Genomic DNA, 24052 nt, shown 5'->3' on the forward strand with positions numbered 1-24052 from the left:
TTTAAGTGGACTTCAAGAGGACCAGCATAATTTCAAGAGGACAATTTACTCAAAAAAAAGTGAGTGTGTGTGTAACGAGAGGAACTGCCTCTCAAACTCGTTCCCTGATCTTCCTCCCTCTGTTTCCGTTTAACTGGTTTCAGCTTTAAATCTCCAGATTCTGATAATTTCCCCCTTAATCCCTTCAGAGGAGCATCACGCTTAACTCTCTAATTAAGTCAATGAGACACACATACACCAACACAGGATAAACAGCGCACAGACACACACACACAGCTTGAAGCATTCATTTATCTGATGCATGGACAATTGATGGTTTCTGTGCTGATCTGTGTGTGCCTGTGTGTGTGTGTGTGACTGTATTTCAATGATTAAGTCCCAATCAGGATGTTGTTATGACGACACGTGCATTTTAAGCTGTTAATCCAGGATTATTCTCCCCTTTGCTCATCTCATTACCGTTGATTATTAAAAAAACACATTCTGGCACACACACGCACACAGACACACATACATATAATAATTAGGGGTGATGTTTCCCTGGAGACTGAACACATGCTGCTAGGGTCTCCGAAGATAGCTTGACACACAGGTAAAAGAAGACAAGTCTGCTTAATAGATGATTGCGCCTCAGGCATTAACTGTGCATACATTGTGATGTGTTTTTTTGTAAATGTTCACTTGAAAGATGAAACCTTCAAACAAAAAGGACAAACCGGGTAGATCAGTGGCATGGCAATACATTCATAGATGTGATTTTGGCCTCTCAGAGTCATTTTTGCGTTTCGCAGAGCGATTTTCAGCACCGAGCGGGAAAGAATGTGAGCAAACAGCGAGTGTCCTTTCCCTGTGATTGAATGTGTGTCCTTGTGAAGAAACTGCACTCCCCTCTCTCAGCAAGAGAAAATATTCCTGCGGTGCTGCGGCTGATGTACAGGTGAGAGAGTGGCCAAGGATTTCGCGATCACCCGAGGCTTCGCGTCCACTATGGCCCCCGCTCACACTGGGTCAGCTCAGAATAACCAGAGAGGGCTGACCGCTGATGCTCGCTCACCCCTGGAGTCATTAATCACACTGCACTGCAGATGAGCCACATGGACACAAGCTGGAACACACACACACGCACACAAATGTAGAAAACGTGTGCACACACCAGAGACCATTTTAATTATAAAGCCAAACGTTAGATGACAGCATTGCTCCAGGTAGCCAGTCCCCAAGGCCTGTACTCCTGTTGCGTTATCATACACTGAACATCGCTGACATGAATATTTCCGAGCAAAGCCCAGTTTCACAAATAAGAACACATCATATCACATTAAACTATGACAAAGGACACACACACACACACACATACACAGTATCATGTCTGCAAATTTTCTCCTCAGCTATATTTTATGCTCCCTGAGCATAAATGCACAATTGGATCATGGTATCTGGACCCATGTATTTCCGGAGAGGCCTATCACCATGCAGCCAGGTCACTATCAGGGGCAGGATCTCAGATAAAGTTCCCATTTACCTGTTGTGAAATTCTTCAGAGAGGATGCACCACAGTGAATATCTGAGGTGTGTACTGCGTTTGTTTACAGGAATAGTGCAAATACTCTCCAGCGGATGTGTGTTACCGCTGAAGGCATCAGGGGAGAAAATGCCTCACAACTTGCAGCTGGGTCACTATCAGGGGCAGGATCTCAGATAATGTTCCCGCTTTACTTTTATGAGATTCTACAGAGAGGCTGCAAGACTGCCGATGTCCGTGGTGTGTTGCGTTTTGTTAACAGTCATGGATATAAACATTATGTGAGAGGTCACTCTGGTGAGTGAAGCTGTATTTTGAAAAATAGAAAAACCCAAAACATATGAGGGTTTAAGGAAAAAATATTTTACTGCTACATTGAAACAAACAGTAGAAATTGTTAAAATGCTACCCCACTTTTGGAATGGTCTGTACATGTGAGATTTGGGGATAAAGGGGCTGTAATGTGAAAAAACATATCCAATACTCGCAAAGGTTTAAAAGTTTTCAGTCTGACATCTCTGGTCTGAAACAGTATTTTTTTGTGTTGTCTTGTTGTAGATTTCTTTTCTTGCTGTTGATTACAAAATCAAATTATCTCTGGCCTCAGTGTACAGCGGTTTGTGTATCCGTCTACCACTCAGATGTACGAACTCTGCCTCTTCACTAAAGTGTAACAAATATAAAAGGAAGGGAAAAGCAGCGGCCCATTATTCCGCCACGGCATAACACCACATAACCCTGTCTGAGAATTTAAAAAAGCTGCGATGTGAAAACTAAATAAAAAAATAAAAAAAACTCTGTTGCCAAATGTTTTTCCTTTTTCAAACACACAGCGGAGAGAAAAGCGCTGCTGCATAAGTTGATGTCAAATTCTCTCTATTGTGTCGTGTCTTGTTGAATCCAATGAGTTCACAAAAGGGGAGAGAGTGGGGGAAAAAACCCAAAATCCAAAGCAGAAGAATAACCTGAAATTCAAGCACTCCACATAAAGTTGAGGTAAAAAGACTTTTATATAAAGCATTAACTGTTTGTTGGTAGACAACAGTACTAACAGCCCAATGAGATATTTTACTTCCCTGCAGCCTGAGAGGGAAACACTGAACTGAGGAAGAGCTCGAGTAATTAATGTGCTGCCTTTGTGCTTTTTTTATCCGTATATGATGTGTTTTGTACCTTTGCTTATAGAAACCATGCGTGGGTGTGTATTAAAGTAAAAGCGTTCAAAATTGTTTTGCTCTTGCCACTGGTGAGACGTAAAGCCCAAAAACTAATTTCTTTTATCAACATGATTCTGCCAACGTGATTAAGGGAAGCATTACTCAAGCGGGTACTTATTTCACCAAAAACATTAAAACAACTGACCTCAAAGAGATTGAGTACACAGATGCTTTTAATACCACTTGTTTTTTTGTGCATCTCATTTCATCATCAAATGTCATCACTGATAAATGGGTGAGAAAGGATAACTGGTAAAAAGGCACTTTAGAGAACACAGGGTAACACTGAAACTAGAGGGATGATGGCGATAAGTGAAATCACAGGGTACAAACAACATGGGTGTGGTCAGTGTTCCATTGGTGCATTTGCGTCGTCCGCCTCTTCATCACTACAGGGTTCATAATCTTCATCAAGCACTGGGTCTTCCTCCTCTCCCTCCATCTCTCCTCCCAGCTCGCCAAGCAGCTTCTCCACATGCTCCAAAATCGGCTGGTCATCACATCGCAGCTTACTGTACAGCTGGGAGAGCAGAATAAAAAAAGTATGATAGTGTGCAATTGATGGAGAGTGGGCTCAATAGCAGAAAAGTTGCAAGAGTGAAGTGAATAAATATAAGAAATTAGATAAGGTGAGGGAAAGACTCTTGAGCTTACAGTGCATCACTACAGCATCAATAAGCAGCAGGATGGAGTTGAGGGAAGTGAGCAGCCCAGAGGTTTTAAGTCTCTAAGTGCTGGTTAGGCTGCCCGAAATATCTAATGGCAGCTGCTTTCTGTCAGCGAGGCACTCATGGCTCGCAAAACGCTGGTAAACAGTTTTTGTCTTTCATTTGGCAAATCAGCACATTTGATACACCATTCATCTGCACAGGAGCCAAAAAAAGATCATTTATCTTCTTGGTGCTGTTGCAACATGCATGCGCACACACGCTGAGTGTATCTTGGGGCACATATGGTTATGTGCACACGTTTGTTATCTCAGTGAAATAAGGCGTGAAAACGTGAGATAAAAACATCCCGTTCTCAAAGACGCCAGCAGATTTATCTCAGTAAAATACTCCGCTTGTGTATAATTACTGAACTCAAAGTGGAGCTGGTGATAAAACTACTGGCGTTAGCATTAAGGACAGTGAGCACAGCGCTGTGTTTCTGTGTGTGCATATCCTGAGTAAGTGGAACTGATATGGTGATTTTGATTTTTTGCTTTTATTTCTAGAAGCAAAACTAGACAGAAAAAAGAGGGTAAGTGGGGAATGGTTTATATGATCCAAGAATAATATTCTGTTAAGTCGACCAGAATGTGGTTAAAAACACACACGCACACACACAAACACACATTTACTTGAGCTTGGGGACAATAAGAAGCAGAGTGCCATCATCATTCTTACTAAAAGTGTAACGAGGCCAGGAGAGTGAGGAAGAGTGTGTGTGACTGCTTTGCCCCGGGACCAGTCTCTAAGCAACAGCAGGTCCTGACAGGAGACACGTAGTCCCATGGGAACTCATTTGGAGTGTAAAAGTGTGTGTACGTGTGTGTATATGTTTTAAGTGCCTGCAGTCTCGGCAGGTTGGAGCTCTAGGGAGCTGGAGCGTGACCCATGTCCAGGGACAGGGCCTGATACTGGAGAGAGCTGACCCTCTCAGCCTCCTCAGAGCACCACACATACAAATACACACACACACACACACACAGAAAAAACACACGCAGGTTATTAATTCTGCCAGTGTCACTCTGAAATGCCTGGAGATGTTTATCCACGACGAACACTCAGAATACAAGCTGCAATAACAATATGCTCGACTCAATACCCAGAATAATTGCACATTAAAACATTGGGTATGAGGTGCTTTTTATAAATAGAAACGATGTGGGAACGTGTGAAAGCACAATATGGTCTACTATACAGAATGCTAATTGGAAAGTGTATGAATACAGTAGGTGGTGATATTTACTACAAATCAATACAACAGCGTTTCTGCTGGATAGGACGTGATTATTCACGGTGATGCTTTTAGCTAACTAAACAAACAGGAGCTATTCTTTACACATTCTGTGTCGAGCGCTGCTGACATCAGCACCCCCGTCGCATAAGACACAAGCATTTCTCATTTACAACAGCCAATGTTTTCTCTTCTCACTTTCACGGCCCAGAGAGCTGCCGAGACAGGGAGGGAGAGCGTGTGTTGTGAGAGTGTGAGTGTGTAATCGTATAACTTTTTCATGGTTCACTCTGCTCTACTTTCAAGGCCTGAGTCACGGCCCAAAGCGCACTTGACCACCGCCATAAGAACTCTCACTAACACACACAGGGGTGCATAGTCTACTCACTATTCTTCTATCCTGCAATGCTAGCACCATGTGGATGGCCATGTTGGTCTGTCCCTTTGGACATTGACAGGATTTCCATGGAATATGGTGCAGACATTCATATTCCCCTGAGGTAAAATAATACTGATTTTGAATGCACCAAAGTCAAACTCATTTTGGTGGAAGAGTAAAAGTCGGAAGGGTTTAACATCTTGAATCTTGGATGATTTGGCATGAAATTGGGTGCAAACATTTAAAGTCCCCAGAGGATACATTCCAATGACTTGTGTGACTCTCTAACGCCACCATCAGGTCAAACTTTTCACTTATTCTGTGAAATAAATCAATGTCTACAGGTTGTACAGGCAGTATAGTTTTCTAATAAAGTTTCCTCTCACACGATCAAAACATCAAAATGTAACATTGTCCGATACTTTAAATAAAACCTGCAAACTAATGGCATGCCGAATGACCTCAGTTGAGCTTCATAGTAATCAGAAACTTTGAGCATGCTCACGCAACAAACCAAGATGGCACACATGGTAAGCAGACCAATAGACTCTTTATTTATACTTTTTCATTTTAAATTGATACCATTTCTCATGGTGGACAAGCTGTCACCGCAAGTGAGCCAGAGATGGTATATTGGATGTATCTCACTGAACTTTAAGCTGTTTTCGGACACGAACTGCAGAAAATGGCCAGAAAAACATGCAGCCTTTCATTTATGAAGACCTCAGAATTATATTGTCTGGGTTATACACATTCACAGCAACAGGAACATTTCTGGAACATTCAGGCGAGGAGTGGCACCTGGGTAGAGCAGGAGGCAGGACAGTACAAATACTGCTTTGGAAACCGCAGTGTTTACATCCCTCATCGTCAAAAGCTCTCAAATCTCATCGTCTTTCATCATGAGATATTTGTATTATTCCAGTTTTGTGTCTGTTGCATGTTTGAAAGGTCGAGTCCTTCTCGCAAACAGCCCGTCCAGAAAATTTCAGGAAAGTGACCAGAATTTAGTGCATGTGGCAGATTTCACAGTGAAGAAACATGTGCAGAGAAGAGTTGGCAGGTTTTACTTTATTATAGCAACACAAATGTCTCCAATTCGCGGTAAAAGAATTGAACGGGCCGATGGAATTTAATACCAGACAGAATTGTGTTCCCGTAACATGAACAATACAGAGTAGAGAGGAACTTCTGCCTCTGAATGAGGTCTAACTCTGTTTGAAGCCATTGTGCTGCAGCCTGCAGTAGGCTTCATGTTTGGTTTAAAGGTAAATTGACAGCTAAGAAAAAACTAAGGAAAGAATAATTTATAACAATACCAAAAATAAGTGCTGACCTTTGTGAGGATAATTGTCTCTGGTATGTACTTTAATTCTCTGCAAACATTTATAACACGGCTCAGTATGGATTATCTGTGTCTTTTTCCCAGTATGGAATGGACAAAGGTGTAATAATAAGCACTCTACTCTTCATCAAGAATTTTTTCCACTTCATTTCTCGGTTGAAACCTTATATACAATTCACATAACCGAATAAAGAGGCTGATTATGTGGTGAGAGACTAATCATTCCATCATTGTTCACCTTCTGTTCGACATCTACGCTCAACTTCCCATTTCTTTTTACCTCTTCTTTCATTTCATTTCCTGATGCTTTCATTCCCCCTGCTTGTCTGCTGACCGCTCTCCCCTCATGCACTCTCGCTCGCACATTCTCACCAAATGACCTGCCTGTCAAGGAGATGGACACTTCCTCATACTTTCCAAGTTTTACTCACACTCTCACACACATCTATTTTGGCAGAATAAATCTTGCCTTCTTCTCATCTCTCAACTTCTCTCTGTACTCTGCTCTTTACATCCCTTTTTTGGGGCCAAACAGAGTATTTATAGTTAGTTAGTTTTGATTAGTAAGTGGGACTGAACCAGCAAGACAAATAATCTAAAGATGATAAACTGACTAGTCAGTTTGACGATTATCACCAAGTGTGAAAATATCACAACTGGCATTCTTCGATTTTTCCTCTACTAATTAAGTTAAAACAGTTTTATATGCTGAAAAAACAAGCTTGTTAAGTTCATATGTAATTAATCTAAGCTAATAAAGCTACCAGGTAGAGAACACTCTGCAACTCTTCACCCCTACAATCAAACGATTAGTTATAATTTCAGTTAACAAGAATAATTATATATGATTATACGATTATACAACACATTTATATATTTCTGTGCCTCAGTGTCATACAAATACACACACACTTCTTCACTGGTAACTTGTGATATTGGCTGATTTAAGACATTCTTGAGTGTGAACACTGCATGTCGCTGGAAGTCAAAGGCTCACATACATGCACATAACTTACCACCTCAGTCCTCCAGGCACATACTCGGAAGGGGACGGCATTAAAATTACATGACGAGCACACCTCAGACCAGCCCAACCCACAATCTGTGCTCATGAGATACCCTTTCAGTCACATCAAATAGTAAAGCTTTTGACCTCCATTTGTCCTGGCTCCCTCTGTGCACACTCACACTTGCACACATGCAGGCTCATGCACGTATATACCATTGTCCTCTGTGCATACGCTGCAGATCCTTCCTCAATCACACCCGTTCTGGCAGAGACTCAAATTCCATTTCACGTCCGGTTTCCTATTGATTTTACCCTTGCTACTATTCACCAGCTACACCCCCTGCACCCACCCACCCACACCCACCCACCCACACCCACACCCACACCCACACACACACACACACACTCACACTCACACACACACACACACACACTCACATACTCACACACACTCTCTGTTCCCTTCTGTGCCTACTCTCTTTTCTCCCCACTCCTACACTTCTTTCTTGTCCCCTCGACTCATCCATTCTTGCCATCATTCTTTTCAGTGAATCTCAGCTGGACACATCTTGTTTGTGTTTGTGTGTGTATGTGTGTGTGTGTGTGCATGTGTGCGTATGTATGTATGCCAGCACGTGTACTGATCAGAGAAGTGCTGAATAATTGGGACATCTCTTAATAATAATAATTAGATATGCAAGTTGGCGCACTACCAATATTAAATATGTGCATCCACACACACACACACATAAACTTAGCAAAGTCGTAAAGTATGCAGAGAAGTGGACTAGTGCCAAAACAAGCCGTTGGGCTTTGAGGCCTCATTTCCATGTTGGAGCCCATTTTAACTAGCAGACTGACTCGTCATTAATAATTAACAGTCATAGTGATGCTCAGAAACAAAGCTCTGATAGAAACATGGGAGAATATCTTCTACCAAGTGCACAGATGCACAGACATACGAGTAAAAAGAGCCTGAGAAAATAAGTGCACCACTCCCCCTCACCTTTTCAAGGACTTTGTGCATTTACCTTTCATATTATTCTGTGCCTGTTACTTCACTCACCATACAAAGAAACTCTGCTGTTTACTTTTCACGCTCTGACAACTCACCCAATTCTCTTACCAGTCTCTCTCTATGCAAAAGTGTCTAAGTACTTAATTCGCACCATTTCTCAATTCCATTTTTCTCCCTTTCTTTATTAACTCTCACCACAGAGCTAGCAGCTCAAATCTATGCATACACTGTGCCATTATTTCCATCCCCAGAGTTTCTATTCTCCCTTTTTGCAGCTCAAAGCCCACCTCGCTCTGGTCTCTGCTGCGGACATCCTCAGTGGATGCTGGTTAGACATGCCTGTCACTACGCTGCTGGGCAGAGGGACAGACATCAATATATTGCAGCTCTGCTGCCCCTACTCATCTGTAGAGGAACACTACGTGGCAGGGGGGAGGTGGTGGGAGGGTTGGGAGTCGGTTGAGGAGAGATGGGGGGTGGAGGTGGGCCCTGCCATCCTTCAGTCTGTGCTGTCTGATTTACAAGCCTATTGGATTTTAGACTAACATGAATCACTGCTCCATAGAAGCATTACTCCCTGACAGCATGACAGAATGAATGAGACACATCAGCCCCTCTGTCTGTGTGTGTGTGTGTGTGTGTGTGTGTGTGTGTGTGTGTGTGTGTGTGTGTGTGTGTGTGTGTGTGTGTGTGTGTGTGTGCGTGTGTGTGCGTGTGTGTGCGTGTGTGTGCATGTATAAGACAGAGGGGTATATTTAAACCTTTTTGGCCACACAAAAAGAAATTTCTGTAGCATCAATAAAGCTTTGTAAGGATCCTCTCATGTACACTGTACTACTTAAAGTCCTTCTGTGACAAAAACTTATGTCGTCTTATCTACGTGACACTTTACTGGATGTTAAAAAATCTACCTAGTAGCCGTGCACAGCTTTAAGAATACTCTATTGAAAGTAAAAGTCCTGCATTATACAGTATCTTTTACTATTGTATTATTGGGCAAATGTAGCTATGGAACAAAAGTATTTGATGCAGGGAGATGAGTGTTGACATTTTGTAACATTAGATTATTACTTGTGTATTCATATTTAAGAAGCTTCTTTATGTTGAGGTGGAGCTAGTTTTTTGGGGTATCTTATAACTAATGACTATTATCACTAAGGAGGTTATGTTTTAGGTTGGTTTCTTTGTTTTTCAGCAGGATTATGCAAAAATGTACAGAACGGATTTTCACGAGATTTGGTGGAAGGATGCAACTTGGGCAAAGAAAGACACAATCACATTTTGGGGCAGATCAAGGAATTTTTCTTTTTTTTAAACTTCCTTTTACATTGTTTGAGTTTTTACCTTCTTAGCGTTGGTCAGGTACGATCTGGCAGCCTCCTTAAGCGCCTTCCGCTCCTCTGTCTCCTCCTCCGTCACTTCCCTTCCCTCTCTTTCTTGCTGCTCCTTTGATTTTTCCAGCTGGAGGTAACACACCCAGCCAGAGAGATACCACACCTGGGAGGACCAGAGAAAGAGAGATGGGTGGGTGGGGGCAGGAGGCGTGATGCGACAGAGAAAGTGTTCTTTGTTGCAGTAAGTGAACAGTGACAAGAGAAATAGATCTGTAACCCTTACAGAGCATGTCTGCATGAAATCCCACATCCTCCTCTGACAAACAGGTGACACACACACACACACACAAATGTAAAGGCACAATGTGCCCATCCTGCAGCTTCACAGTAAATTCAAATCTGTGACTTGTCTATACCAACATCTGTAATAACAATATTGTGTTTTTATCTCTCTGTGGCAAAAAAGATACAATTACTCTACTGAGATATAAACAAAAACATAATATAACAAAATGAAAAATAAATTTCCTCAGGCAAATATCCTCCAAATCATATTTCATTCTGAAAAGCTGTGTTGTGGATATTAGCTTGCTATTAAATTATAGGAGTAAAGTTTTCATATTTTCTTCATCTTACTGTTAATTCCTATTTTCTACACGTGACTTTGAACAAATTAATTTTACAATTATGCAAACATGTTTTAAAAGTGCCCACTGACTCAGAACCAGTTCTGGTGCCATATACCTGCATACAACACTTTTATTTCCAGACTGTAATTTAAAACTAATTGTTGGTTAAAAGTGTTGATTAGTGTATTAAAAGTTAGAAGCTAATGTTTAATGACATGACACATCCATCACACTTTGACCACAAATTTATAGTTATGTGGTTACATCATATTTCCTTTCTATGAATATCACCTTTTAAAGCTACAGTTTCGCTTTAATGAGGAAAAACATCTGCACGCTCAGTCCTGTGCAATATCCATTTACAGATTTTATTCAGGCATGGGAGAACATCATGTTTAGTATAATAGATTATTATTGTATATTGCTCCAGTGGGTTCAGTGGGTTGTCTTTGCCAAAACTGTCTTTTCAATTGTAACTTAGAGCTTAGCTCAATGTGTTGGCAAATATTTGGTAATGATTTAGGTCCTTCTATTGCAAACAAACAACCCCATATGTGTGAGCATCACTTAATTCATGAAAGCACTATGTAGAGTTAGGTGTTAAGGACCTCTTCACTTGACATCTATTCTCGAAAATGTAAAAACACCATTTTGAAATAATCCTGTTGCTTCACAGAGTTCAAACTGTGGGGGAGGCTTTTTTTTTTTACTGGAAGTTAGTATGTTAAAACACAATCAGCCTTTTCTCTTTCTTTTCCATAATTTCCCTTCAACATAATCACATCCACTGTGCAATGCTTGCTCTTCAACCTCTCTACACAATCATTGTCAACTCTCAATGAACCTGGAGGTGTGTGTGTGCCTCTCATCTGAGGCCAGAGTTCACCCTCCCACTGTTCTTCAAGCACCCAGATACGAATATTAGCTTTATTCATTATTCATTGAGGGCAGAGGCAGAAGAGACCTCCACCTCTGCCAAATCAACCATTTAGCTAACAAACACATCAAGGCATGCCCCACTGAATTCAGATTGGCTGCTCCGTATGCTGAGTGGGAGGCTACCCCCTGCAGCCACACTTATCAGAGCCAGCACGGGAGGAACGTAGGAATGTTTCACAACCCCCATATGACATTTTTTTCTATCACCAAAATATTTTCTGTGACTGCAGGACCTCAGGGGAAAAAAACTGTTCATGTGTGTATTCCAAAGAGAAAGGATCAAATTTAAGTCCACTAAATTCCAAATTTGAACTTCCTCACAAGTGAGAACTGTGTGTCTTCAAAAACAGCGAGAACAGGGCTGGAAAATTATTTAAAGATGGTCCACTGTGAAATATTTGTGTATGTGGTAAAGATGGTTTATGAATCTACACTGAAAATTAAAACATGAGAAAGTTTACTAATTAAGAACTTCAGAGGATCCACTCTACCCGACCACAAACCCAGACAGGCGAACACATAATGAAATGAATGCTGCGTCTGTCAATCAAATCACTACAACTGTAGTCATTTCAAAGCGGAGGCACATCTTAGTTCCCATATGGTGCCACTGAAGGAAGAACAAAAGCATCATGAAGCAATGGAATAACTTTGAAACAAGATTTGCAAGGAACCTGCTATGTTGTTAGTGCAGACTTACACAAGCAAGGCTCCAATTTTGTGATATGCAAGAGTAAGAAGACGGAGGCGAGCGCTAACATCTTATCTGCTGCGTTTAAGAGAGAAAATGAAAGAGAGAGGAAGAGGGGAGGAGGGATGGAGAGAGACTAGTTGAATGTGTCTGTCATACGTGTCTGACATCACAAATGTGACTCTACCTACAAAACTGTGATGGGATCTGACAAAACACTTTCTGACCATTAGAAGCGGTGACTGTATGCACAAGTGATTGGCTGTAGGCCCGCTCAAATCAAGTGTCACAGCTGTGCGTCTCTGGAGCGAGTTTAAAAGTTCAGCCCCCCGATGACTGCTCTCAATCTGTCAGCTGAAGGGTGTGTGTGTGTGTGTGTGTGTGTGTGTGTGTGTGTGTGTGTGTGTGTGTGTGTGTGTGTGTGTTGTCGGAGCCCAAGGGGGAGTGAGGGAGAGAGACACCACCGTTTTCTTTTATCTGACACTCAGTGGCACACCTTCACTTCGTCTGTTACTGACGAGGAGGATTTGGAGGCACACTGACAGCACATAGACTAAAGCACAGAAAATACTGCCATTTACGCCACCGTCTAATAAGCATTTTAGTTCTCAGTCGTACTCTGTGTGTGAGCACACAAGCACTGCAAAAGTGTGAATGTAGATACTTCTTTTTCCACACACGTGTGCACACACACACACACACACACACACACACACACACACACACACACACACACACACAATCACTGGCACAGCAGAAGCAACTATGTGACTGTCGATCTGCTCAGCAGATCGACCTTAAACCTGGTTTAAGGTCGATCGGTGCGCATCGGTGAGGATCCACAGAAGTGCAGGGTCAACTGCAGAGTTTTTGGGACGAGCACTTCTCTAAAGCTATGTCTCTAATCTAATTGGTTAGTATTTTACTAATGTTAAAAATTACTACACAATATGATTCAATTGATTTTCATCTTAATGACATCATAATAAATTCCTTCTCCTGCCATATACTTACCTACTTACTTAGGCCTTAGTATTTTTTCCATCCTACCATATGATTATTATCCTATTATTATTATTTATTATATCCTATTGGATGCAGAGAAGCCAGAAAACCAGAAAATGCATGTTGTAGATATATAAATGTATTTATTGAGATTTTTTCTCACAAATCAAGTCTTGACTTCATGATCATTTAAATGTATGCTTTACTGTGCTGTGCATTGGACATTTAATTGATTTCATTGTTACATTGTATTTATTGTATGTTTCCTTCACAAACCAAGTCACTTGAGAGCATGAATCTGAGGTTGCAGTTTAAAGCCTATGCATTTATAAAGGGATGTTTTTCTCCACATGCCTCCGGGGGGGGCCATACCTCCGTAAATATGGAATGTTTCTGTAATGGATAATTCATGTTTGTTTGGATGATGCCCTCAAGAAAGCTTCAAGCTGGATTAGTGCAGGTCAAATAATCAGCCTGTACCCACAGACACATTTTAAACGGGCACTGCACTAGTAAGCTATATTGCCCTTTTTTCAATTTCATTTCATTCATTCAGACTGAGATTGTTTTACATTAATCGATTTCTTTTTAAAAAGTGTTTTATTTTATTGTCTCCTCTTGCCTTGCCCATTCAGTTAAGGAACTGAAAGATGCACTGAAGATGAAGCTGCACTTCACAGGAGTTTTTCATTGAAGATGACTGAAGAAATGTGCAGATTGTTTCTGTTCAATTATATGTTGTGTATTTATCCACACAGGATTTAGGCCTTGCTATTTTTCATAGACGAATCAAGGCAGCCACCTATGTAAGAAGTTCTGACTCTTAATCCCGCCTACAAGGCTGCAGCTGGTCGATTGTTTCTGTAACCAGCTGTCAATGAGCATGACAAAGGACAAATTGGAATTGCTGAACAAATTGAAGATGCAGAGGATTCAGAGGTCTGGAACTAGGCTAGAGACAGGCTGCTGTAATTAAAAAAACTGATTGTATAACACTAAACTCTTGCACCAAAACAACGTTCTGGCATTTTGCACAGAAAAATGGGAAATACAAAATAGACATGAGTGAAAGCCAAGATGACCACCAATTTTTACAGGGCAAAAACAGCAGGGACACCATTGCATTGCTTACCTGGACTACCTCATCATCCTCCTCCAGAAGACCCTCCAACACATCTACGGCCGTCTAATACAGATAAAGATGGGAGAGGGATTGGTTTTAGAAATAAATAGAAAAAGGGAGAAAAAGGGTAAAAGGTTATTATTATCATTTAGTTTATAACATTCATCAGTGCAGACACAGAGAGCTCAGTCTGTCTGTGGCTGTGTCAGGGAAGAGACAAACACAACAGGACAAATATGAGGGTGCATCTCTGCAGGCACCTCGATCAATCACAGCGATCAGAAGGTCTGATAAGTGTCTATGAGGCGAGTGCCGCGAACACAACATTGTCGATATCAACAAGACAACAGACATGGCCACCGATAGACACACTCACCAGTGCTTATCGCGCAGTCAATAGTCACTTTGGCTGCTAGGTTCAATGGCCCTTTTAATCCATTTACCGACATAAACGGTCAATATACTCTTAGTATCCACAACACGCCATAGGGTGCATGATAAAGCTAAAGATCAGGTAGTTTGAGTCACCATTTCCCCCACCTCGAACGTTTTTCTCAGATTTCCTCTCTATAGTGTCCTGGAGAGAGAGTTGGAGGTCTCAAAGGAGTTTAATGTTCAGTGACCTTTGCTATAGTGCGTCACAGTCTGGGTCAGTTTCTGTGGGAAGTTTCTATTACAGAAAACAGAACCTGACTAAAGTAGGCTGGGTGTTTGTTTTGCTCTGACTCCCCCCTCTGCGGATCCTGTGGTTGTGCTGTGTGTGTGTGTGTGCTGTGTGTGTGTGTGTGTGTGTGTGTGTGTGTGTGTGTGTGTGTGTGTGTGTGTGTGTGTGTGTGTGTGTGTGTGTGTGTGTGTGTATGAGGCCCCAGGTGATGATATATTGATTTTTGTCAACTTCAGGTAGGAGGCGACTGTTAGCCAATCACCCGTGGTGAAGGGCAAGAATAAAAGACATGCACGCGCATGCACGCACTCACTACCACACAGTCGTACACTATAACAAAGCTACACACAACAGTGAGCACAACAAGCAGTACTTGTTTCTTGTTAAGGCAGTCTTATTAGCTGGAGAGCTTCCGAGTTTTTCCCCTCTCGCTCTTTGGAGTTCTCCTTTCATTAAGCCTATGTGGTTCCGGTGGCGATAAAGAGGTGTGTTGTCTGGGAAGACTGAGGTAGAGCCAGGTTAATTGAGAGGATGCCGCTGAGGGTGTGCAAATGTGAGAGTCAGGAAGTCAGTTGATTGATTGCTAGACCAATTATAAGCTGAAAAACCCATTGTCCTTAATTAATTAATGACTGATTAAAAATACACAAACAAAAACACCTAATCCCAGCTGATGATGAATGGATTCATGCCCAGCGTCTGAATTATCTGCTTCACTTTCAGCGCATCACACCAATGTGACAGACACACACAAACACACAAGCACACGCTCACACAAGCACACACGCCCACACACACTGTAATTCAAGCCAAGCTCTAGATGTAAGAGATAGGAGTAAAGATCTGTCTGGGTGTTAAACAACTGATAGAGCAGGCGGTTTTGGAGCAACAAAAGTACAACGAAAGATATCTGGGAGACAGGATAAGTGAGTGATGATAACCATTATATCTCCTCCAACTGCACTCCTTACTAACACACTGGTCAACCCAGGAGCGAGTGATTAAAGATTCAGAGATTCTAAAGCCGTTTCACGCTCTAAACAACAACAAGATTAATATTCTTGTGAAGATAAGGAGAAGAGCAGAAAAAATTGGACGGGTTCAAAAAAGGATCTTAATAAACAATGCAAAACTGGTCCATGAACAGCAATGAAGCACTGCACAGACACACACAGACGCCAAAGACTCCACGTACATGTTGTCCTCTTTATTTCAAGACCTGTTAAAGAAAAAAAAGCAGGACTCTGGAGAGGAAGTAATTTATAATGGCCACTGTGTTTGTGTGTGTGTGTGTCTGTCGGTTTGTGTGTAATCTTCAGGCAATTTTGTTTAACAGAATCATTTCACTGGAGCACACAGCAGAGACAGGAGAAAGACAAATCACTTTACAAGTGAGGGCAAGCCGTATCTTAAACACACACACACACACACACACACACGTCTACACTTAAGTAAATAAATCCTAGGGATGTCAGTGGTAACTGTATGTCCAAGCAGAATTAGAGAGTACAAGCTGCCTTCCATCGTGAGCTAATTTTAAAGAACTGAAATGTAAAATGGTAAAACACGAAAGCAAACGAGTGACAACGATATAAACCTCCCATCAGTCACTGTGATAAGTACAACAAACACACACCTTAACAGCAGTCAGGGGAATCCGTCTGTTGGTCTGTCTGCTGTGTGGCAAGTGGCGGTGATGATGATGATGATGATGGTTATATAATTGTGCGCGCGTGTGTGTGTGTGTGTGTGTCTGAAAATAAGAGGACTGATCTCTGCGGGCTGGGTTGTTACTATAAAATAGAGACCATAAATTAACGAGTAAGTATAAACAAGCAATACAACATGAAGTCAGATTCCCTCCAGTCCTACATTCAAACTGCTTCTTTTAAAAGACCAACCCAAACATATTCATTTTAAATTGGTAGAAAACAGAAAAGCAACACATTCGCTCATATTTAGAGACGGAACCAGTAGATGTTCAGCATTTGCATTTATAAACTCACAAAAAACATAAAAAAATAAATAACTTAAAGTGTAGCCTTTAAAAATCAGTCGATACTTGACAGGATCAGAGTTTGTTTGCCGATTATATTTAAACAGAACAAAGAATAAAAAGAAATATGTGCATTTATTTCTGAATTCAATTTCTATATACTTGGTTATGTTTTCTTTTTGAAGCCATTTATAACAAATTGTACAGTAACACTGTAGAATATCAAGCCTCAATCACATTTCTTTGTCATATTACCATCTCAATTTGCATCAGCTTATATACTGCTGTCAAAGATTTTTGCCTCCTATGGTATCTGCATTGACTTTCAAAAATCCATATCAGTCGTTCTCTGATTTAAACTACGGTCAATCACTTTTCAACAATTTACCTATTGATAATAATAGTCGTTTTAAATCTGCAGAGACAGTCTCAGAAACACAACTGACACATACACAGGTGTTCCACGGCTGCTTTCAACCTCTCATGTGCTGCAACTCAATTTACAGAAATCATGGACACATTTGGCACATTTTTTCCACCAGAAAAAAAACAAGAGGGGGAAAATAAGCAATTTCCTTCTCTACTAAATTAAGTGGCACAGATCCACGTCTTAGTGAAAGAGACGACTGAAGAAACGAGCAGCAGTAATGGATGTTTTCATGAATTCATTAACCCACAGTCTACTTACAAAGACAATGAGACAATTGCATCATGTAACTTTTAACATCAGTTGGTTTCAATGAGCTTGACCTTCTGCTATAAGTAACTCAAGTACCATATAATTCCCACTTCATCAGGAAATATTATTTCCTTGTTAAGCTTTTCTTTTGCTCTCCGCTTACAAATTAACCAGAAATCTCTCTTTTAAAAAGCTTTTCTTCAACTATTTTTTACAGTTGTGGCCCTGACAGACTTCGCATTCTTAAATGAAGGCCATTTATGCAGCAGTGATAGTATTATTTATTTTTAACACTTTCCTCCTTTGGGTTTAGCATCATAATTACTGCAGAGGCTGCCCACTGCCTCAGAGTCAGTGACAGCCTCTATTAATGTCATAAGATCATTAATAAGTTTAAAAAAATGAAACCAGAGAAAACTTTAAAGATGTGGAGATGCTTCATTTTACAAAGTGAAGTTAATATGGTTAATGTGGGAGGATTTTCTATATATGATGAAATGTTAAGACAGCTACTGAGTAATACATCTTATGCTTTTTGGGATTTTATTTGTCACCATGCACAACAATGACAACAACTACCTGGACAGAAATGATCCAACTATTGAACATCAGTTGCTAAAAGAATATTCCATTCATATTCCTGTTTAAATGCGAAGAGCACAGTCTACTTATAACATCAAGCAGTTGGATGCTCTAATCCACGTTCAGCTTTTGTAACGCTTAAACTCAAAACACTGAGCTCACATTTAAAGAGCCTCTGCTTGATCTTGGATTTGCTATGTGCTCAAACTGTGCGCTTGCACTCAGATATTTTGTTGCTTAGCTAGATTTCCTGGACTTCAGCTTGAGCTCTTCTCGTCACGTTGTTTCTGTGCGTGTGTAAAACGTCTCTTCTTGGATTTTTTTTGTCTGCCTGTCAAAATTCCCCAACCAACAGAAATCAAAATGTCTACATAATGGAACTGAGGCCAGAATACTCCTCATGTCTAAATTTGATTATTGATTGTTCCTAGTATGACATTATTTGGATTGAGGTAATTGGAAAATGCTGTGTACATGGCAGTAATCAGATTATTTTCTCAATCAGGTTAATATTGGAAAATTGCTGTCCAAACATAGTCACTGTCACTATCAAGATAATATGGTACATCTTGATTATGTTGCCATGGTAATCATGGTACAACAATTTTTTGGGGAATTTCCTGATTTACTTCTATTCCAACCCACATAATGGATTAAATGTGAAAAGCCGAACTGCATTCAAGAGTTTAATCTGCAACAGAAGGAGACGTGAAGTGCTTTTGGCAAAGAACTCCATTGATGTGCTGCTATTCCTACGATTCTACAGTGAAGTAACCAGAAATAAGCGTTTAATCTATAAGGCTACAGAAAAACAAAAAGTTGCTTTAATATGCTTCTTTGGAAAATATATTTAATCAAACTCCTTTCAAAGCCTTGGCTAAGTTTAAAAGACCAAAGACAAGGTTCAGATACAGACAAGTGGTCGTATTCTGACACACAGCTATGAGGGTAGCCATCAAACCAATAACTCAACAGACTGGAAGTACACAACTTTACACAGGGTTGTGAATAGATTTATAGTCCACAGGGAAAGATAGTGAGCACAAAAGTGAGTGTGTGTATGTGTGACAAAGGAGCAGAGGAAGGAAAAGAGAGGAGGGGATGTTCCTATCACATTCTGCAAAGTCCAGGTCTAGGAGAGGGGAGGCGGATTTGAAAATATCTTGCTTCTTCTCTGCTTCCACCCTTTAACTCCATTTCCGTCACAAACTTTCAAATAGCTGATGGCTGAGAGCAAATATGACCAAAATTGTGCACTGATGTTTACATGCAGGTGTGTGTGCACAGCAAAATATTCATGTTCTGAAGTGCTTAGAAAACGGATGCAGTTTGTGTTTCGGGCTTGATGACACCGACAGGATGATGAAGACAAACGACACGTCAGAAACCACGGACCGCGACGTTGTCATTTTACTGATACACCTGACAGCCCATCTCTCCCATACACACACAAACATATAACTGCAACTCTGGCAGGGGTGCCCATTTGAGTGTGTTTGAGTATCAGCAAGCACAGCAAAATGGCTTAGTGTTAACGTTAATGACTATTACAGTTTTCTTTAAGCACTGAACTGAAGCTACTGAGCCACTAAAACCAAAGTCATTAAAACTGGAACTGATGAGTGATTTACTAGACAAGGGCACTGTATCACAGATACGGCAGCAATTCATCAGAATAATAAAGATAAGATTCCTATTTTTTTCCCCCTATTTATTCTCCCAATGTCTCCTCCCCCACATGCCCCCTCACCCTCTTAGTAAATACCACTCTTCAATTATTGACACTGAACTCTGGAGGGGATAAAGACCAGGCAAGACCTTCTCACCTTCAGTGCTATTCACTAGAAAAGGAAAGTGCACAAAAGGGCAAAAGCAAGTACACACGCCAAGCTGCATTTGCGCCGTTATACATACACAGGCCGACAGCGGTAGAAATGTGCGAGAACACTTTTGGAGAACATTTTTTTACCTCGTATTCCTCAGACTCGATGAGCAGTTTGGCCGTGGTGATACGAGATTCGTACGGAGGGATCTCACTCTGGGGACAAAGAGAAGAAGACAAGTATCACAGATCAAGTGTCAACCTGCTTTAATGGATAAACAAAGTAACGATTTTTCTCCATCATCTAGCACCAATCTCAGCACACTTGCTCCATCTCAATTTTAAACTCTGGTAACATTTATTTAGAATAGTTCACTACACATCCTAGCTTCTGACATTAGTCATTTCTTTCTCTTTGTTGAAGTCCCTGTTAGTCGTTTGCTTACTTTATACTTGAGAGTTTTTTCTTGTGTTGCTTTGTGCTTTCATATCCGCTTTCTCTTCACACACTTTCACGTTTGTTCTGCCTTTTATTTTGGTATTATCCCTCATTCTATTATCTCTTACTTTTCATCTCTACTGGTGTCCTTATATTTGTGCTCAGTGGAAAGCACAGTGTGACAATCCTGTTAGTTGAAAGAGCTTTATAAATAAACCTGGGATCTTAGGAGGCCTGGTTGCTGTCAGAGACAAAAAAATACTAAGCACAGCGCCAACTCACCTGCATGCGCTCGTCTGTGCTGGAGGAAGCTGCACTCTGTTTCTGGGCAGGAAGCCACAATCCGACGCTCTTCAACAGGTATTCTCTGCCTTCCTGAGGAATTCAATTTACAGGCATGTATGTTAACATGTACAAAGTACTGTCACAAATACACAAAACATCAGACAAACACAATTCAGACTTTCACCACTACAGACTGACTCTTAAATGCTCTATATATGTCAATGACCTCTGGATTAATCTGATGTTAATGTAGTTATTTTTATTCTTAATTATTCTTTCACTATTTTTTAGAGGGACTCTGGTTGTTGGATGTGAGATGCTGGGATTTGTGAATTTGGAGTCAGCCTGACCCCTGCAGCTTAAAATGAGTATTACAGCTAGAATTACCAATACACTTGTATTGTACTGTAAGAGCATCACGGGTCATTTTCAAGGCCATCTCCAAGTATTGAGATAACCACTGCTGACACAATGCCAATACAAAGATTGTCAAATTGTACAATTACCCTGAGAGAATTTGCTTTTCCACAAACAATGCACCGGTTACTCTGGATAATATGCAAAGATTACTGTTTTCACTATATCTTGACACCCCTGTATGGATCTGTTCCAAGAAAGCTAAGAAAAAGGTTATTGTGTGTTTAAATAGTGATGTCTACCCTGCAGCTATTGCATATCTTTTTCTACAGCATATATGAACTGTGAGAAAGAAGGAAATTGTGTTTTACACACCTCAAAGACACAATGGTGACCTGAACAGTTCAAGAGTAAATACAGAGCAGAAGTTCTTTCAGAAAGAAAATGGTGCATGTTTCTCAGCAGAAAGGTTTCTCACAGAGATGTTCTGCCTTGAATGAATCTGTCTTTTATAACAGTTGGAAAAATACAACAAATGAGTCCAATCAGATTCTGTTGTATGTAAATATTATAAAAGATACTGCATACTGTGCAATTTTCACAATTGAGTTGAGGAGGCTGCTTCCTCATCTCTTTCTCTTTATCAAATGACTATATGACCTCAGTGATCTGCCCAGTAATTAACATTTCTATTGGCGTGACCTGTCTGTGTATGTGCATGTTAATGCAGGTGTCCATCTGCTGATTAATGGCATACAATTCAATTTGCTCAGAATAATTAACTCAGCAGATTCCTGCTTTAATATGGTGATAACTCATCCTCAGCATTAGTGTGTGTGTGTGTGTGTGTGTGTGTGTGTGTGTGTGTGTGTGAACTGACCTGGTTTTTCTCTGTACTGAACAGGTAACTGGCCATGAGCTGTAGAGCCTCAGGGTTGTCATGGTGATACTGTAATGCTCTCTCGATAAACTCTCTGCACTTGTCTGCAGCTCCCTCTTCCATGCTACATGCACAAACACACCCAAACACACGCACATTACAAAGCAGCAACAATAAATGGGGTTACTTGTGTCAAGAGGGTAACTCTGTTTGCAGCTGTACCAGAGGTCTGTGAGATAAATCTCAACGATGGAACAGTATGCTGCGCTAACATCTTTTGCTGTTGGCAGCTCAGAGTCCTCATCTGATCGGGCGGCAGCTCCGGCCTGCTGAAAGAGCAGAGGGCATATGATTTGAAAGTTTTCAAAAAGTTCCTTCAAGCCTGATCAATGGAAAGATAATAAACATTCAGATTTTTTTTATTCCAGTTAAATGATATCAATGCTTATATTCCCTTTACTCCCAGAGAAAGTCCCTCTGAACAGGCCTTTTTCATTAAAAACATTTTGACTTGTCATTGTAGAAACAGTGCACGTGTAAATAATCAAATGGATTATGCTGCTTCAGTTTCAGTGTCCTGCTACTGTAATGGATTATTGGGACAGTTGAATAGAATGAAAGTTATTTGTGCTTTTCCTACCATGACAAAATGTACACTGACTTAATACAAATACTTAATATGTAAACAATTAGAATTATATTAGCTCAAAATTGGCTTCTGTCTTAACATTATTATGACATTTATGACAGTTAAAATGGATACCAGTAAATGATCTACAAAAGAAAATGTGAGAATTCTCAGTATAAAATAAAGTTGTTATCACAGCTTTTGTTACTTATTTTTCTGTCTATAATTTTTGGGTTGACAAACTATCAAGATGTGTTTTTAATGGATATATGATTCAAGACAGATAGATATTCATTAATTGTCCAACAGCACCCTCTTGTGAAGATAGATAATAATACAGAAGCATTAGGTCTTAAGTACAATAGCATTTTCTTTCCATGTGTGTGTGTGTGTTCACTCACTGTTGTCTGTGCTTGTTTGTCCAATGCAGACAGTAGGACCTGTATTCCTTTCGTGTAATAGTCCACAGCCTCCTGACCTGTGTGGATCTGTCCCAGGTACATGTACTTACTGTGGCCTTCATCTGGGCTCAGCTCCACTGCACGCAGAAAGGCTTAAAGCCTCAGTCAAGGAAGCGACAACAACCATCGCTGCATTAAAGCAGCAAAGAAACATCACTTCTGTGAACTGACTGAATCAGTGACATGCACAAAACAAAGACAGGAAAAACGTATTCAAGGATATTCCCTTAGCTTTCAGTGTGTCTCCTAGTTCAGAGTAGATGTGTCCCAGCATGTCTAGAGCTTGCAGGTTGGTGGACTCCACATCCAGGGCTCGTTGGCAGAAAAGGCCAGCCATCTCAAAGTCAAAGCTGTCCATGCATTCCTCTGTCTGTGCAACACATCATCACATGGTATGATAAACATGAAAGCATAGTAAAGTCATGGCAGATCTGAGTCGTGTCTTAGTTTCAGGTTATACTGTTACCTTCTCTAGCAGCTGCTGCACAGAGTACTTCTCAGCTGTCTTCTTCTTCGCTTTTTCATGCATTCTTACTTTCATCCGCTCCTGAGGCGACAATCCCACAATTCCTGCATCTGTTGTGATAAGAGAAGCGAGAGTGTGAAGTTATCTTTTGTTTTCCCGAGGCCAGTCAAAATCAAAACAAGCTAATATGGACAACTTGTTGTTTCTGAGATTGACGCTAACGTTAAGCACACTGTAAATAACAGAGCCACTCACCTCTGTTGGGACGGTTCTCGTTCCTCTTCGGTTTACTTTTCTTCTTCCCTTTAGCCTGTCCTCCCATGTTGACCAACAACACGTCTTGTATTCCTTCAACTTCTGCCTCAAAACAGACTTAACAGCAGAGGAAGCATGAGACACGCGTGGAGAGCAGCAGCTGATGGTGTGGAGGCAGACACGGCGCATGCGCAGAGCGGTCGCTGGGTGGATGCTACGGAAGCCGAAAGCGGTCATAATTACTGTTGGTCTGAGAAGTCACACTGAAGCATATGTGATTTTATTTTCAAGCTGTCCGTCATATTGAACATTTCGCGACTCTTTTGCAGCTGAGATTCCTTCAGCAAAACTTTGTGTTTCCGGGTAAGCGATTTAAAAGGCAGGTT

The 24052-nt window shown here is 40.8% G+C and overlaps 1 protein-coding gene across 1 annotated transcript; it reads right to left on the reverse strand.

The window, feature by feature from the left end:
• Nucleotides 1-2894: 2894 nt before the first annotated feature.
• Nucleotides 2895-23859, reverse strand: LOC109633127 (uncharacterized). Its single transcript, XM_069536891.1, has 11 exons — nucleotides 23667-23859; nucleotides 23412-23521; nucleotides 23169-23315; nucleotides 22886-23038; nucleotides 22079-22185; nucleotides 21857-21980; nucleotides 20617-20709; nucleotides 20043-20111; nucleotides 14162-14215; nucleotides 9776-9928; nucleotides 2895-3259 (listed from the first exon to the last, which is right to left on the reverse strand). Exons 1-11 carry the CDS (start codon nucleotides 23731-23733, stop codon nucleotides 3086-3088), a joined length of 1251 nt encoding a protein of 416 aa, XP_069392992.1. The 5' UTR covers nucleotides 23734-23859; the 3' UTR covers nucleotides 2895-3085.
• Between the last annotated feature and the right edge of the window lie 193 nt (nucleotides 23860-24052).

Source organism: Paralichthys olivaceus, chromosome 13, assembly GCF_024713975.1.
Source record: "Paralichthys olivaceus isolate ysfri-2021 chromosome 13, ASM2471397v2, whole genome shotgun sequence".
Lineage (NCBI taxonomy): Eukaryota > Metazoa > Chordata > Actinopteri > Pleuronectiformes > Paralichthyidae > Paralichthys > Paralichthys olivaceus.